The following is a 17,299-nucleotide window of genomic DNA, read 5'->3' as shown; positions in this document are numbered from 1 at the left end:
AGTGACTGGTAGAGCCCCAGGATGATCACACGCACACACCTACACACACACACATACACACATGATCTTCCAGGTCTTGGTAGCTCCTGGGAGTCCTTCAACCACACAGGGCTTCAGCACGTAACAGGTGCACACCAAACCCTGCCACACCACTGGGCTCTGTCCCACAGACACACTCAGGCACCTGCCATGCTCTCTTGCGGGTCCCCCCCTCCTCATCAGTCACCTCCCCCCCCAGGGCCCCACCAGTCAGCACCACTGAGGCTGATTAACGAAAAACACAACATCAAATGCCTTTACTTCTGAACTCTCCCCTTTAAGGGGAGGCAGGAAATAGAACATTCTTCCTTGGAGGGAAGGGGATTTAATTCTTAAAAAAAGGCTAGAATAAGCAAATACTGATCTGAGGCCCTGTGTGCCGTGGGCCCAGTCCCGGCTGGCCGCACCCCCGCAGCAGCCCCACCTCATTCCCCCCAGAGCTGGGGGGGCACCAGGAGGACACAGGGAAGGCTGGCCGGCCCCCGCCCAGCCCCTCCTCAGCGATCCAGCGGGCAGAGGGGGCTGCCGGTGGGCGGGATGTCACCACCTCAGAAAGTCCCGGATGAGCTTCCAGAGCTTCGTGACCCACAGGTTGACGCCGAGGTCCATCAGGTACTGGATCTCAGGCGTGAGCATGCGACGGCAGAGCTGCGCGTGCCGCTGCCCGATGCTCTTCTTGAGGTTGTAGCCGAGGATGGACTTGGCGCCCAGAGGCTGCCAGGGCTGCATGGCCGAGTCCTGGATGGCGGCGGCGTCCACGGCTCGGCCCCCGTCGATGCAGATGCGCCGCATGCGCTCGTTGGCGCGCCGCAGGGTGGCCACCTCGCGGGCCATGCGCTCCCGCCCGAAGGCCTCCACCTTGCGCCAGAAGCTGGCGTTGAAGTGGCGGTAGAGGCGGGCGTCCAGCACGTTCCAGGCCGTGGCGCGCCGGTACAGCTCCCCGGAGAGGCGCGGCACGGCCGAGGCGCGGCGGGCGTTGAGCTTGAAGTAGAGCACGTCCTCCAGCTCCCAGCACAGCAGGTCCTTGAGCAGCACCAGGGACTCGTCGAAGTACTCCTGCAGGAGCACCAGGTGGAAGCGGCGCTCCACCTCCAGGATGTGCTCCTGCACCTGCGGGTTGCCGGGGTCCAGGCCGCTGTCGTAGCCCAGGTCGAAGAAGAGCAGGTTGCGGAGGTAGTGGGCGTTGTAGCCGTTGGGGTCATAGTAGCGGTCTGGGTCCTGCAGGAACTCGGCCAGCTTGTCGCTGCCCGAGAGCTTCCACGTGAAGGGCACCACCGAGCCGAAGTAGTGGAAGGAGGACTCGAAGAGGCGGGCGGGGTCGCGGAGCACGGTGATGAACGTGGCGTTGGGCGGCACCAGACCGCGTACCTCCTCGTAGTGGAAGCGCATGTGGTTGCAGATGATGTTGAAGCAGGCCCCGGGCCGGTAGTCCTGCACCAGGCTGCGAGCGAAGAAGGCCGGGTAGTCGAAGTCGTTGCGGCCATTGGGGAAGGCGAACTTGAGCCCGTGCTTCTGGCCAAAGCGGAACAGGATGTTGAGCAGCGTGCTGCTGGCCGTCTTGTGCGTCTTCATGAACACGATGTCACGTCGAGGCTGGCACCCTCCCGCAGAGCCGTTGGCCGGGGTCAGAGCCTCGGGCTCACCTGGCGCCGGGGAGCAGGGCGCTGTGCCCTCTGGGGTCCTGCTGTGGATGGAATGGTGGGGAGAGCCTCAGGGGCTGCTGGGGGCCCTCAGGAGGCAGAACCCCAGCGCCCTGGAGTCTAAAGATCAGGCCTATTGGGGATGGTGGGTAGCAGGGAGGCCAGGACAGGGGACCAGACAGGCCTGTGTCCAGGCTGCGATGCTTGGGCGTGTGGTTTGGTCTCTTTGGCCTCACGTTCCTCATCTACGAAATGGGGAAAATAACAGGCCCATCTGGGGTGTTGGTGTGAGGTCAAAGTGAGACAAGCTTGCTGGTTCTTGTCTCATTCGTGGCCACCACATCGTACACGTTATCACGAATTAGCATTAGGTTGGACCACATGAGATTTTGTAGGTCGGTTTTTGACCAAAAATAGTCAATTCTCGGTAATTTCCTCTAGTTCAACTTGATACCACCAACTAAGAGCACAAACCATGCCAGGCCCGGGCTGAGCAGCCCCCTGAGGAGGTGGGCTAGCCTCATGGTTAGGAGCCAGGCTTGGAGGCAGACAGAATCCAGTCTCAGCCTGGGCCCTGTGCCCGTGGAGTTCTCTCGGACAAGTCACCCCCACGTCCCAGCCCCACTGGAGCCTCAGATGGGGATAATCCCAGCCGTGTACACAGACAGTGTTATTTGATCCTCATGCTCCATGAGGCAGGCTCTGTTATTACGCCCACTTCACGGAGGAGGACACTGAGGCTCAGGGTTACACAGTGAGCTCTGCCCTAATCAGCACAATTTCTGCACATCCAGCATAGCATGATGCAGGGCCCAGGGTGCCCCACCCCCCCCCCCCCCAACCCCCCCCCCTTGCCCCCCCCCCCGGAGAGCCACTCACGTGGAGGCCAGGCCAGTGTGCAGTGGGGGGGCAGCATAGGAGTACAGCAGCAGCAGAAGGCTGGTGAAGAGCGCTCCCAGCACCAGCCCCTTGGCCATGGACACCCAGCGCTTCTTCTGGGGCAGCGGCATCTCAGATACCTGTGGGGTCACAGAGCAGGGCAAGCATCAGGAGGCCAGCCCCAGGGAGCCTCCACTGCTGCCCCAGGCCTGGCTGGGTCGAAGGCAGCCTTTGACATTGGGACTGCCCTTGGCCGGCTCTGTGGCCCCCCCAACAAGATTCACACAGGGACAGAGAGACAAATGCATGGAGAGACACAGCAACAGGGGTGCAGACAGAGACGGTGGGCAAAGCCAATGCAGAGAGAGACTGGGGGATGGGGCAGGAAGCAGGTTCTACTGCCTGGTTCAGTTTTAATTTTTAAGGATAGGGTGGGTACCCAGGTGTCATCAGTTTACTTTATATGTTTTGGGGCTTCGTAATGAAATCATTTTGTATTTTTTTTTTTTTTAAGATTTTATTTATTTGACAGAGAGAGACACAGCGAGAGAGGGAACACAAGCAGGGGGAGTGAGAGAGGGAGAAGCAGGCTTCCCGCTGAGTGGGAAGCCCAATGCGGGGCTCGATCCAGGACCCAGGGATCATGACCTGAGCTGAAGGCAGACGCTCAACCGACTGAGCCACCCAGGCATCCCGTAATGAAATCATTTTGTAAGACAGAAAAAGAAGACCCTCTCCCGGTGCCCCCTCCCCCCAGGCCTGGGGCCAGGGCTATTCACAAGGAGGGGTCAGGGGCCTCCCCGGGCCTGAATCTCTCAGCTTTCTAAAGACCCAGCCAGACCACCTGTTTCCTGTGCCACCCTTCCCAGCTGCCCAGTGAGGAGCTGAGGCTCCTCATCTCTTTTCACTGGTCCCTGTGCCCCTGGGTCCATAGGGCAGGCAGATGGAGAAACTGAGGCTCAGAGTGAGGAAGGAGAGGGTTCAGTTCACACAGCCAGGCCTCTGCACAAACCTACCTCCTCTCTCTGATTGCCAGCAGGCAGGGTTGCCCAGGGAAATCTGAATTATAGATAAACAATGAATAAAATTTGTGTAATTTTATTTATTTTTAAAGATTTTATTTATGGGGCGCCTGGGTGACTCAGTCGGTTAGGCGTCTGCCTTCGGCTTGGGTCACGGTCCCAGGGTCCTGGGATCGAGCCCCGCATTGGGCTCCCTGCTCAGTGGGGAGTCTGCTTCTCCCTCTCCCACTCCCCTTACTTGTGTTCCCTCTCTCTCTCTGTGTCTCTCTCTGTTAAATAAATAAATAAACTCTTCAAAAAAAAGATTTTATTTATTTATTTTAGAGAGAGAGCACATGCACACGTGCCCGACAAAGAGAGGGAGAGAGGATCTGAAGCAGACTCCGTGCTGAGCGCAGAGCCCGACGCGAGGCTCGATCCCATTACCACGAGATCATGACCTAAGCTGAAACCAAGTTGGGTGCTTAACCAATGGAGCCACCCAGGCGCCCCAAAAGTTGTCTAATTTTTTTATGATTTTATTTATTTATTTATTTATTTTTAAAAGATTTATTCATTTACCTGTCAGAGAGAGAGCGCGCATAAGCAGGGGCAGTGGCAGGCAGAGGGAGAGGGAGAAGCAGGCTCCCCGCTGAGCAGGGAGCCCGATGTGGGACTCGATCCCAGGACCCTGGAATCATGACCTGAGCTGAAGGCAGCCGCTTAACCAACGGAGCCACCCAGGCACCCCAAAAGTTGTTCAATTTTTTTTTTTAAGATTTTATTTATGTATTTGACAGAGACACAGCAAGAGAGGGAACATAAGCAGGGGGAGCGGGAGAGGGAGAAGCAGGTTTCCCACTGAGCAGGGGTCCCGATGTGGGGCTCAATCCCAGGACCCCGGGATCATGACCTGAGCCGAAGGCAGGTGCTTACGACTGAGCCACCCAGGCGCCCCAAAAGTTGTTTAATTTTAATAGTGCACAGGACATACTAAAAATTATTCAGTGTTTATCTGAAAATTACATTGGGTGTAATTTTTGTTTGTTTGTTTTGGGTTTGGGGAGTTTTCAGTCTAGTCTTTTGGTCTAACTGTGGCATCCCTAATGGCGGGGGACTGAGGCATGAACTGTAAGGGGGGCAGTTCATGCTGAGGGATGGGAGCCCAGGAGAGAGCCGGGGCTCAGGGCGCCTTCCTCCCTCCCTTTAGCTGTAATACCAGGGCACAAAACTTTCCACTCCAGCTCTAACACATGCGGCATGGAGGCCTTGGGCCTTTGAGGCCACAAGAAGTCATGCATGCTGCCCCGTGACCACACACACGGCACGTCCCCACCATCCCTGGGGGCAGAGGCTCAATAGCCTGCCTGGAGGAGGACCCCACATTCTTCCCTCTGGGAAAGTTACCCAAGGCACCTATAAACCCTTCTCAGAGAAGGGGCACTCCAGGCCCCATCCCAGCAGCCAGCACCAGTCCCTGAGTCTTCTGCTCATCCTCTAGAAATTTCTCATCACGGGAAAGGATATAAGGAAGCAATGTGCAGAGGAAGAAACTATGCAAGAGGGAATTTGGCCTCCCTCATGACAATGACGTATCTCTGTTCACTCTTAGGTGGGCAAGGTGGACAAGTCAGGGGTAAACGAGAATGGGGGAGAATGTTTCCAGAAGGCAGTTCATTCTAGCAAAGGAGGAAGGTATAAGCTCTCCAAATTCCAACGATTCCACATAAACACTTGGGCAAAGTCCCACATGACATGGTGTTCATGGCAGCTTGGTCAGAAATTTAAAAAATTAGAAACGACCTCAACGTCCATCAGTGGGGGTCTGTTACACAAACCAAGGCCTGTTCCCAGATGGAGTCTTCTGTACCCATTAACAAAACAAGACAGAGCTAAGTGGACTGGCTCAAAAACACATCATGATCTAATAATGTGAAAAAAGAAAGTTCCAGAACACTATGCCCCCAAATCCATATATGTATACATGTAGGCCCAGAAACAACTGGAGGGCAGTATTCTAAATGTTAATAGTAGTATCCTCTGAATAGCTAGGAAAAGGGGTATACACGGGAATATTTTTCTATATTATGCATTTCTGTAACAAATGCTTTTTAAAAAGGGAGCATGTATTACTTTTTTAATTAAAAAAAGGCAATAAAGGGGCGCCTGGGTGGCTCAGTCTTTAAGCGACTGCCTTCAGCTCAGGTCGTGATCCCGGCGTCCTGGGATCGAGCCCTGCATCGGGCTCCCTGCTCAGTGGGAAGCCTGCTTCTCCCTCTCCCACTCCCCCTGCTTGTGTTCCTGCTCTCACTGTCTCTCTCTGTAAAATAAATAAATAAAATCTTTTTTTAAAAAAAGGCAATAAAATGTATTTAATATATTTAAATAATAGGTGATAAAGAATGCAGGGTGGGGTAAGGTGGCTAGCCAGTCTGGTCATGGAGGGGGAGGTGCTGACCCCAGGCTCTGGAGGCCCCAGGCCTGTGTTTCAATCACAGGAAACTCCATGGAGCCCCAGTTTCTCATCTGTAAAATTGGGAAGCTGATAACCAACCCCCCCCCACCACCACCACTGGCTCTTTCAGAGATGGAGGAGGCAAAGAAAGCAATTAGCATGTAGTTATCTCTCAAAGAGTGTTAGCTGTTTCCCTCCTGAGCCCCTGGGGACCTGCTCCTGGTCTCAGTCTTTGTCACCCTCAGGGTGTGCTCCCCTGAGCAAGGAGTGGCTGCTGCCGGCTCCCAGCACAAACCAGCTCATTGCATCAAGTGCCCCAATTGGGCTCCTGTCCCCTAGGGCCCACGAGAAAACAGGGCAGAGCCTAAAGCCAGGCCAGAGCCTCAGACTCGGGCCCAAACCCTGAGTGGGACCCTAGACCTTGGGTTCTCTGACTTTAAAACAGGGGAGGGTAAAATTCCTACCCTCCCCAAATCCCCAGGGTCCACTCTTGCCCCAGCAGCCCTACTCACCAGGGCACTTTCCGGAAATCTGAGAGGCTGATGACAGAAGCTCTGGGGTAGAAGCCCAGCAGCAGGGGGCAGACCAGCTTCCCAGAACCACCAATCAGGCTCCACCTAGCCTGGCCCAGGACAGCGCCCCCAACCTCCCCATCACGGCTTCACTCATTCACTCTGCCACTTGGGCTTCCTGAAACCATGCCTGCCCTCAGGTTTCACTTTTGAGCCCCTGCTATGAGCCAGGCCCTGGGCAGGGACTTCTCTAGAGCATCTCACTGATTCTGCTTAGCTATCCCAGCAGGCTGAACCCACTGTCACTCCCATTTTGCAGATGGGGAAATCGAGGTTCCAGGAGGTGATGTGACTTGCCTAGGGTCACTCAGCAAGGCAGGGGGCGGGGCTGGGATTCAAGCCCAAGTCTGTCAGCCTCCAATATGCATCTTCCATCTTTGTCTGTGGCAGCCCCTGCCTGGCATGTCCCAAGCCCAGTCCCAAGCCCGCAGGAAGTGTGTGTGCAGCCAGAAGATCCACCACAGGAGGCCAAAGTGTGGCTAATGGGGCTCTGTCCCAGGAGCACAGCAGGGTGTGGCCTCTGTGGGCTGGGCCAGGGCAGCCAGGAGGAAAAGTAGAGAAACAGAGGGGGCCTTGGTGGCTGGTCCCTACTGTGTCAACAGCTTGAGGCATTCGAGGCTGATGGTTCCCTTCCTGCCTGGTCTCTGTGGACTTGGGCATGCTGCTCGGCCTCTCCGTCTTAGTCTCCTCATGTGTACGATGGGCACACAGCACCAAGATCAGGGCAAACAGGGCCCTTGGTAACCACAGGCAGAGTCCCTGGGTAGACCAAGGTCCAGAAAGGGGCTGGCTGGCAGCCAGGAGCCTGGCTGAGAGGAAGAGTCATGAGACTGAGATTTGAATGAGAGGATGCATGCACACAGGCAGAGATCAATACATATTAATTATTCTTATCATCACTATTGACCAGGGACCAGGTTCCCGGGCCCAGGTTTATGGGCGGAGAGATCTCCTCTGTGCCCCGCTGCAGGCAAGCCTAAGGTAACTCATCCCTGCGCTGCTGGAGCCTGGCACCAGGTAAATGTTTGATGAATGACCCCCATGACCCTCAGGGCAGAATGTAGCCGGGGCTAACACGAGTGGGTGGGAGCCACACGTGTGAGTCACACATCCGAGGGCCACCTGGGGCCAGCACCTTGGGGCCAGGGTCCTGCGTTTGAGACCCAGTTTTGCTGCTTCCTTTCTGTGTGCCCTAGGTAAGGCTGTGTCCCTCTCTGGGTCTCAGATTCTCCTCTAAAATGACGGTGCCAACTCCGCCCCCATCACAGGGCGTCACGCAGATCTCCCTCGTCCCACAAGGAAAGTGCCCAGCACAGGGCTGGCGCAGAGCATACACTCCCTGGGCATGGGTGGCCATCGTTATTATTATCATCATTATGATTGCCCTCCCAGGGTCCCAGTCATGGCCCCTTCAAGGTGTGTGCCCATGGCCCACAGTGGAGGCTTGCAGTCAACAGACAGCCCCAGGTCCAAGGCCATGGGGCACCAGGGACGATTACAGTGTGGGCTGAGCCTCACAGCTTCCAATCAGGAAGACAGCACAGCAGGGGGGCTAAGGCTCAGAGAAGGCAGGGCTACCCTGAAGGTCACACAGCACAGCAGCAGCAGAGAGAACTAGAATCTGGGTCTCTCTTGCTCTGCCTATGGTGGTGACAGTCCCAGGCACTCAGGAGTGATGGTCCGCCCCCCTCCCTAGCCCACCCCATCTATTCCTATCCTTCTTGGTTACCATAGGCACATCGCCCTCCATCTGTGCTGACAGCTGGCTCCAGGCCAGGCCCAGCAATCCTCCTGTTCGGTTGGACCAGCACCCTCTAGAGAAGGAAGGAGAAACAGGACTCATCGCCACAGCATGCACGTAGGGAAACCGAGCCCAGGATGGTAAACCTTCTGTCCTACAGCATAACTACCAGGCAGGCCTTGGTCCCAGGTGTCCTGCTCCCCCAGGGACCCCTGTGCAGGGGTGGAGGAAGACACACTCACCTTGGGCCGTGGCTGGCTGCCCCTTTCCTCTCCCTGTCTGAGCCACATCTGACTCCCAGGCTGCCTCTCCGGTCACTGGGAAACAGGAACGCTCCTACAGCAGTATTCTGGCTGGCTCCCTCACGTTCCAGTGGGTGTGAATATTCATGAGGTCCCTCCCCGGGGGGATAGCAGGTGGCATGTGTCTGTACCCTGCAGGTGCTACCCGGGCCCTCTGCCAGGGACACATTCCGGGTGGTCCCTGACTATCTCTAGACCTCCGCAGCCAGGCAGCTCCTTCACCCCAGGGCTCAGCCAGGTCTCAGGTGTCCTTGGACCAAGGACACAAGCAGCTGCAGAGCTCTGCGGAGAATCGGGGAGGCGAATTGCTCCTCGAACAGCATCTCATTAAGTCCCAGCATCTCATTAAGTCCCCCTCATCTTAATGCTGCCCCATGCATTAAGCACCATGATTAGCCCACTCTCCAGGTGAAGAAACGGAGGCTCAGAGAGATGAACTCACCCGTCCAAGGCTGCATAGTTAGCAGGGGACAGTCAGTGCCAGTCAGAAAATCCAAATGCACACTTGCCAAATTCCAGGGCTTAAAGATACCGAGATACAACCAGAGACCAAGGTTTGTCTAAAATCGGCGGAGCCCCCAGAGCAAGCAACTCACCCAGGAGTCCTCCTAGGGGCAGAGAACCTGACCAGCTCTGGGAGGATCAGTCTGATGAGATTTTACCTGTGAGCTCCAAGTCCTTCATCAAAGAGGCAATACGATCATGCCTCTCCTGTCTGCACCCTGTGTGGGGATCGCCCCACATCAGGCTCCTTGCTCAGCAGGGAGCCTGCTTCTCCCTCTCCCTCTGCCTGCTGCTCCCCCTGCTTGTGCTCTCTCTCTCTGTCAAATAAATAAATAAAATATTTAAAAAAACAGTAATTGACCATCGGTTAATAGTAATAACTATCACGACAGTCATTTATCTCACACTGAGCACTTTCATAGGTTGACCAGCTGCCAACTCCTCCCAGGGAACAGTAGGCATCTGACATTTGCTCGGACACTTTGCCCCTTCCCCTACAACCCCACCCAGCCTGGGAGCAGCCCTCAAGGTCCCATGAAATACCAGAGCTTAAACAGCCACAGGGATGGACCAAGAGTCCATATCTCTCTGAATGCTGGATTGGCCCAAGGCACGGGAGTAGCGTTATTTATTCATCTGTTCTGGGCTGAGCTAATTTGAAAACAGATAAATAAATGTATGGGGGGGGGTGAGTCAGGGCAGAGCTGGTATCAAACAGCAGAGAGGTGGTTTATGAGTGTGGACTCTTGACCAAACGCAGTACGGTCCTGTGCTCAGGACTTCTCATGCATCACACGCCCTCATAATCCTTGCCACTGGAGGCCCTGTTACCACCCCTATTTTACAGAGGAGGGAGCTGAAGCTCAAGGACGCAATGTGACAAGCCCCATGTCACAAGAGGTTAAGGATCTTGGGCAGGAGGGAGTAGAGGTCAGGATCTGGGTGAGGTCGTGGTGGGGTGGGAAGGCAGGTATAGAAGAGCCACGTGAAGCAGAGCTTTCTAGAGTAGGAAGCATTGATAGCAGAACCTACGCTTCCAGCCCTGCCAGAGGGTTCCCTTCTCAGGGTATCGATAGTGATGTCATCTCTGGCTGGTTCTCCCCCAACCCCAGCAAAAAAAAAAAAAAAAAGTTTTTAATTATAAAAGCAGTACATGATCACTGAAAAAAAAATTCAGACATTACAGAAAAATGCAAAGACAATGAAAAGAGCTCCATCCCCATAGGTCACTGCCCTTAAAACTTTAGCACAAGCCTCCCCACATTTTTTCTGTCCATAAACCCATACAGATGATAGAAGGGGTCTCTTTGGGGGAATACATTTTGTCTTTACCTTGCTCCCCCTCTCCCATGTCAATAGATTGTGGACATCTTTCTGTGACCACAATTAGTTTTAAATTGATCCATTCCAGTTATGTAGGGAGCACCTGCACTGTGCCCGGTGCTAGGGTTCATCATTCCCGTGCCAGAGTTCTGGGCTCACAGTCCTGGGGGTGAGAGGAGCAGGCAGCTGCAGGTGCTGTGATGGAGGACACGGTGGGGCTTGCTGGAACGCAAACACCTGATCCAGTCTGGGGGGCGGGGCAGGAAGAGCATGCTCAGGGAGGCTTCCTAGGATTAGGGGTCCCTGGTAGCAGAAGCTACTGTGCGTTTTCTGATTTCCAAAGGCAGTTAGTTCCCTTTTCTCCCTGAGTACATGGCTAAACTACATTTCCCATCCTCCCTTGTGGTTCAGTGTCCTCGTGTGACTGAATTCTGGCCAACGGAATGTGAGCAGAATAATAGCTGTTGATGTTAGGTGGGTGGACATTCTCTGTGGTCTCCTTTCGCGGATGCTGGATGAATGGGGCCAGCTCCAACGATCTGGAGATGGGCAGGGGCCATGAGATGGGAGGAGGCTGGTATTCGCATCACCACTCACTAAATACCTGATTAGATTTCATGAAAATGACAACTAAACTGCCATTGTGCTAAGCGTTTCAGAACTTGGGGCTTGTCTGTTACAGCAGCTAGGATTAACTAATGCACTTGTTACCCTGGAATGAGCCAGGCAGAGAGAAAAGCATGTGCAAAGACCCAGGGCGATTGAGAAACTAACAAATGTTCAGCTTGGCTGGAACGTCCAGGATGTGTGTACGTCAGAGGCTGGGTGTGCAGGGGAGACTAGAAGCACAGCCAGAAAGGGGGCAGGGGCAGGCAGGAGATGAAGGGTCTCAGGGAAGCATGCTAAGGAATCTGGCCTGGATCCTGTGGGCAGTGGGGAACCCTGGAAAGTCTTCAGCAGAGAAGTGAGGAGACGGGATTCCCATCAGGCTGCTAAATGGAAAATGAACAGTAGGGATGGGGAAGGACTGGGAGAAGCCAGCAGACCTTGACAGTGGGTTATAGCTGCTAGGCGTGAAATGACCTGGACCAACGAGAAGGCTGGGAATGAACTGGAACCATCTGCAGGCCATGGCATAGACAACGTTTGGTGAAGGATAGGGTGTGGGGGAGGGGAGGGAGGAACCCTGTTGGGGTGACTAGGGGTGGAGCTGGCTGGGGGTGGAGCTGGTCCCTGAGTGGGAGAGCCTAAGAGAGGGGTATGTTTAGTATTGGGGTTGGATGGGCAATGTCAGTTTCAATTTAGGACAAGTTGAGTCTGAGCGATGTGTGGGATGCTTGTAGAATATGCAAAGAGCAATAAGATCCCTTACCTGGAGCACAAGAGGGAGATCTCAGGGGAAAGAGATTGGGAGCCATGGGCACAGAGGTGGGAACTGATGTCAGAGAAGCAAATGGAATCCACTAGAGAAAGGGGGAGGAAGGTGAAGAGCCCTGCCAGGAGGGCAAGAGTCCCCCAAGGAGTTAAAGATAAAGAGCCTCTAAAGCCATTGGCTGTAGAACATTCTGTAGAACATTGCTCCCCATGAACCATTCCCTGACTGATGGGCATCCATGCTGTTTGCTCAGTGCACACACATGGGAACAGGGTTCTGGAAGACAAGGTGAAGGGGTGAGGGTGTCCTAGGGCTGTTTCTTGTAGCTGGAAGGGAATCTCATGGGGACCCTAGAGGAGACTTTAAAAGTGGAGCAACAAGACTCTCCCTAGAGTTCTCAGATTGCATACTTGACAGCAACTATTACAGTTCTAAAGGTGCCCATCCTCAGACCCGGCAATTCCATCTGTGCTCATTTGTTCACAGAAGACAATCTAACAGGAGATCCGAGAAGGGTGCAAAAGTTTAGCAAAGGGGAAAGACAGAAACAACTTAAATGTCCAACGATAGGGGATGGTTAAAAATATTATGTGACATTCACTCCATGGTTTATTATGTACTCATTTAAATGATGTCCATAATATATAATGAAGTGAAAAAATATATACACACACATATGATTTTGCTTTACAAGAGTCTGTATTACTCTGGAAAAGAATTAAAATGAAAAGATATTTCCATTTTTGAAAACCTGTAGTCTGGCTGGAGGAGGAGAGAGAAGTGGCTAGTCGGAACCATACCCCTCCTTGCTGTGCAACCACAGCCCTCTCCGAGCCTCAGTGTCCTAAAGTGGGGAAGAAGCAGCAGGGGTCCGGGGCAGAGAAGCTGGGAAGTGTGGGCTGCACAGTTAAAGGTGCAGATGGGAAAGGTTGGCCCTCCACCCAGGAGCCCGGGCCAGTGCCCTGCAGGGACCCAGAAGCCTCCTCACTCTGCCCCTCTGGAGTGGGGTGCTGGAGTAGAGATGCGGAGGATCACCCAGAGAGGCACTTCAGCTGAACCCCAATTTGCTGGTTCATAGGACCACCCCCAAACTGTCAGCACTGACATCTTGCCCCTGCTGCCTGCCCCCTGGGCTGGGGGCATGGCAGCCAGCTGGGTACCAGGTCTGGCAGCTGACTGAAAGAGGGCATGTTCTTTGATGATTCAGAAGGCTCTTTCTGATCTCGCAGGGTCACCTATCTCTACCATTTCAAATGGCAACCATGCCTGGGACCCCTACAGACTTCCCAGGGTCACCTGCTAGCCATGGGATGGGTGGGAACATGAGGCTCAGAAACTAGTGAAGGGCCAACTGACAAAGTCAGAACTATAAGCAAGCTCTTCCTGCTATACGGCCTTGTCTGGGCAAAGTCACCATCAAGGCTAAGTTGCCCCAAAGTAGCTTCAGAGGGGCAAAACACAGGTTAACCAAGAAGTCAGTGGTTTTTTAATTAACTCCCAATTACTGAGAATACGTATCATTCGCTGTACCTTCTAGCATGACTGAAATGTTTTTTAAAGGAATGTCATGCACTTGCTTGCATAAAAACATGTAACAGAATAAAGGTTTTAAAAAGGTGCTGAACACCTGTTATGCACAATGTCCTGGATCCGCCCACCTGCCTCTCCCCTCCTGGAGAGGCTGAGATGCTCTGGCTATGAATTCTGACTCCCCCAGTCCCGAGCTGGGCGATCTTGGGCAGGTGACTTCCCCTCTCTGAGCCTCAGCTTCTTAACAATGGGAATATTTTGCCCCTCTCACGGGTTTGCTATGAGGATCAAATGGAATGAGGTGTGCAGAGCCCTTTGCTCATACCTCGGATTATTATCATGACCTTTCTAGACCCACTTGGCAGGAGAAACAGGACCCACTGGTGCAGACTCCTGGAAGGCAACCCTCCTCATCCAAACCCCCATATTTCCCATGCTCCAGACCCGCGTTCCCTCACCCCCAGATTTCACATCGGGGGAAAATGAGGCACAGATAGGAAAGGACTTGCCTAAGGTCCCATGGCAAGTCAGGGCACTGCTGGGATCGGGTCTGGGAGTGGCCAAGCCACCTGGAACAGGCAGGTGGGAAAAAAGGTATCATCTGGGACCCCAGTTCTTCCCAACCATCACTCTTTACCTGCTGATTCCTCCAGCCTCCAGCCCACTGCTTCCCACGGGCACCTCTGCTCACTACTGCCCTTCCTGTCGGTTATAAAAGGGGTTGTTCTTCACCATATTCCTCACCCAGGAAGAAGCCCTTCACAAGCCTACTGCCGTGCCTGGAATTCCACCATCTGTGCCTCATTCGCCTAGGTTAATCATTGCCTCTCCCCAGGGTGACACACTCAGTCCCTCAGAGCCCAGAGTGGGGACTGTCAGGGAAACACTCCTTTCTTGCTGGGTGACAAGAGGGCATTCGCCCCATGCTCTCAAACAGCAGACCCATGCCCACTGGACAAGGGGTTACACAGGAAGCAGGCAGGTTCCTTTGTCCACAGGGAGCTTCCTTCAGGCAGGGCTCGGCCTGAGTGAGAAGCAGGGAATGAAGCAGCCCGAGGTGGCAGCTGGGAACAGGGCTCTGTTGTCTCTGCTCCCAGAGTAGCAGCCTGCCCACCCCCGAGTGTCAGCCAGAGCTGGGAGCTAGGAAGGCAAGGGGGGGAGGGGTCCCGAGCTAGGGGTTTGGGCAGCACAGGCAGATCCAAGAGCCTAGGACCCCAGAGCAGCAGAGAGGTCTTGAGCAGGGCTGCAGTCCCGAGATGTGGGCTGGGACAAGACTCCTGTGATTCGTAGTCAACTCAGCCACCTTTGAACTATGTGTGACCTTGGGCAAGTCACTGAATCACCCTGGGCCTCAGTTTCCCCCTAAGGATAACGGGAATGCCCTCCTTTGCAGGGCAAAGTACAGTGTAGCACTATAGGGGCTGCTCTGGTCCAGGCCTGCCGGTGGCCTTACCTCTCTGGGCCTCAGATCACCCCCCTTGGTAAAGGAAGAGGTTGGATTCTCCCAACTGGACTGTCCTCCTGAGGATTTTCATGGCACCTGTCACCTTGGCAACCCAGGTGATCAGGTGTCAGGCCTGTGGCCCTCTCTCTCTCCCTCCCTCTCTCCTACTTGGTGTGGGTTACTTACTGCAGCCAGATGTGAGATCATCACCTCTCCAGCTCTAGGCAGGTGGGAAGGGGGGCCTTACTGGGAAGAGACCACAGTCTTGCTCTGTGCTGTGACCAAGTACCGGCTTGACAATGACAGGGCAGACCAAGCGGGACCTCCTCCTGCACATTGGTCCTGGAAACTCAACCGGCTGGATTTCCTATGGGCCCTTCCTGGGTATCAGGGCTTGTCCCACTTCCACAAGCTTCTCTTTGCTGGCTTTGCCCCCTCTGTGGTATAGGACGGGGCCTTCCCCAAGCAGAGGGGGATCCATCCCTCCCCCTGACCCCCAGCCCCTGGTCCAATGGCCCCCCACCTCACCCCTTCTGGAAAGTGCTGGTGGGAACAGGGGAGATCCCTGCCCTTCCTCCCCCAGGGCTCAGGCTGCTGTGTCCAAGATTAATCATTAATGGACTTCCAGCTCCAGCCCAGCTCCAGCCCCACCCACCCATGTCCGAAGACTGGGAAAAACCTGGAAAGGGGGCTATGAGGAAGAAACCAAGGACAGGGCACACACCAATGTGCCCCCCCCGCCCCCCGCCAGCTGCCCACCCGCTGTCAGCCCGCCGGGCACTCGGACCCGGAGCGGTTGTTGCACTCCCGCACCACTCAGGTCTGAGGGGCTGACTCCCGCGGTCCCAGTTTGGAGGTCTGGGTAGTGGCGGCTGCAGCCCCAGGCAGGGCACAAGCAAGCAGTGGGTGCTGGGCCCCCAGGACTTACCTTGGCCCCGTTCTCCTCGGGCCTGGCGTGGCTGTTTCGGTCCCGGGCCGCGCCGCCCGGGCGCTCACTAGGCGGCGGGGCGTACCCGCCCGGGCCCCCGACTCCACCGGGCCTGGACCATGCTCCCGCCGCCGCCGCCGCCGCCGCCGCCACACTCACTCCGGCCAGGTGCGGCCGCCAGCCTGGCCCGTCCCCCGGTGCTGCAGCCAATAGGCGGCCTGGCCCCGGCCCCCTCCCAGCCCCTCCACGCTCGCCCGGGACGCACAGAAGCCGCATTCAGCGTCCCCGAGCGCAGCGCGGCGCCCCCGCCGCCGGCTCAACAAGGCGCGTTTGTCTCGGATGCGCCAACGGGGCCATTGTCCCACCGCTGGACCCTGAGGCTCGGCTGAGCTCCCAGCCCCGGAAGGGGATTCGAGGGTGCCTGGGAAACCGGGTGGCGTGGTGGTGGTGGTGAGGGCAGCCGAGCTCTGGGCAAAGGGAGGTGGCTAGACTAGTTGCTGAACTTTTATTAGGGGCTCTGGAGCCCTGAATATCCAATGTGAGGTATGGCCTCCTGCTCGAGTCAGTGCAAGCTGGGGACATACATTTTTGGGGTCTAAACTGGATGAGAGGGGTGCAGGGGGGTGCCAGGATCCCCTGAGGGAAGCTCAGGCAAGGGACCCATCTCCAACCAGTCATGCCGCTAGGAGGTCTCCACTGACCCCACCTCTCCACGGTGTCCATAAGGGCTGAGCCTAGCACCATCAGGATGCAGGTGCCCCTTCCGTGATCCACCTTCAGTGCCCAGCTTCCCTCCTCACCGCAGAGGACCAAGGATGAGAACTAATGCCTGCCTGGGTTGGGAATGTGCAGCTCCAGCTGTGGGAATTGCAAAACCTGCTGGCCACTCAGTGGGCCACGGGCTGCGTCAGAGCCCCGCTGCCCCCGCCAGTACTGGGTGACTCTGGAATGGGGAAAATTCCACATCCGTATGGCTGCCAGGGATTTTTCCGGATCCGACTGGCTTGCTCTCCAGCCTTGCCCTAGCACCCCTGCCATGGCCCTGGGATGCGCATGCAACCAGGCAGGCCCAAGTCATTCCCTAGGGTGGCAGGCTTTGGCTCCAAAGGCACTGATCCCATCCCTGCCTCTGGAAGCATGGCACCCGCACGAGCATGCCAGAATATAACATAGCCCTCTCCGCCCCCTGCAAGGCCCAGCCAAGACAGGGGCCCTGGGTCCTCTGGTCCTTCTGTCAGAGCCTGCCCAAATTCTCCTCCCACCCCGTCCCCCCCGTCCCCGGGGTGGGCCTGCAGCCACTGCCCAAAAAACTTCTACAGAGCCTGGGCACAGTGAGGGGAAGAGGGCCAAGGCCCTCAGGTGCCTAGATTAGGGGTACATGAAGCCCAGTTCCAAACCCACACTCCACCACCCTGGCTTCTGCTCCTGACAGCCCTCAGCCCCCTGAGGGGGCGATTCAGAAATTCCCTGCCTGATCTGGGAGGGGCTGAGTGACCATCCTGAGCGCTGGCTTCTGGCCCTGGCCCTGCTGTGAGGCTCTGGCCGTCTGGGTAAAGGCATGTCTCT

The 17,299-nt window shown here is 55.6% G+C and overlaps 1 protein-coding gene across 2 annotated transcripts; it reads right to left on the bottom strand.

Moving 5' to 3' along the window:
- Nucleotides 1–335: 335 nt before the first annotated feature.
- On the bottom strand, nt 336–15,845 carry GAL3ST1 (galactose-3-O-sulfotransferase 1). Of its 2 annotated transcripts, none has more exons than XM_021703548.1 (3): nt 15,734–15,845; nt 2,559–2,698; nt 336–1,723 (listed from the first exon to the last, which is right to left on the bottom strand). In XM_021703548.1, the coding sequence occupies exons 2-3, from the start codon at nt 2,687–2,689 to the stop codon at nt 580–582; spliced, it is 1,275 nt and encodes a 424-aa protein (XP_021559223.1). In that variant the 5' UTR covers nt 2,690–2,698; nt 15,734–15,845; the 3' UTR covers nt 336–579. The 2 variants fall into 2 exon arrangements, with proteins under 2 accessions (XP_021559223.1, XP_021559222.1); XM_021703547.1 differs by lacking the exon at nt 15,734–15,845 and adding an exon at nt 8,570–8,627 and having other exon boundaries at nt 336–1,720.
- Between the last annotated feature and the right edge of the window lie 1,454 nt (nt 15,846–17,299).

This window comes from Neomonachus schauinslandi, chromosome 14 (assembly GCF_002201575.2).
Source record: "Neomonachus schauinslandi chromosome 14, ASM220157v2, whole genome shotgun sequence".
Lineage (NCBI taxonomy): Eukaryota > Metazoa > Chordata > Mammalia > Carnivora > Phocidae > Neomonachus > Neomonachus schauinslandi.
This window is presented reverse-complemented; position numbering and strand designations above follow the sequence as displayed.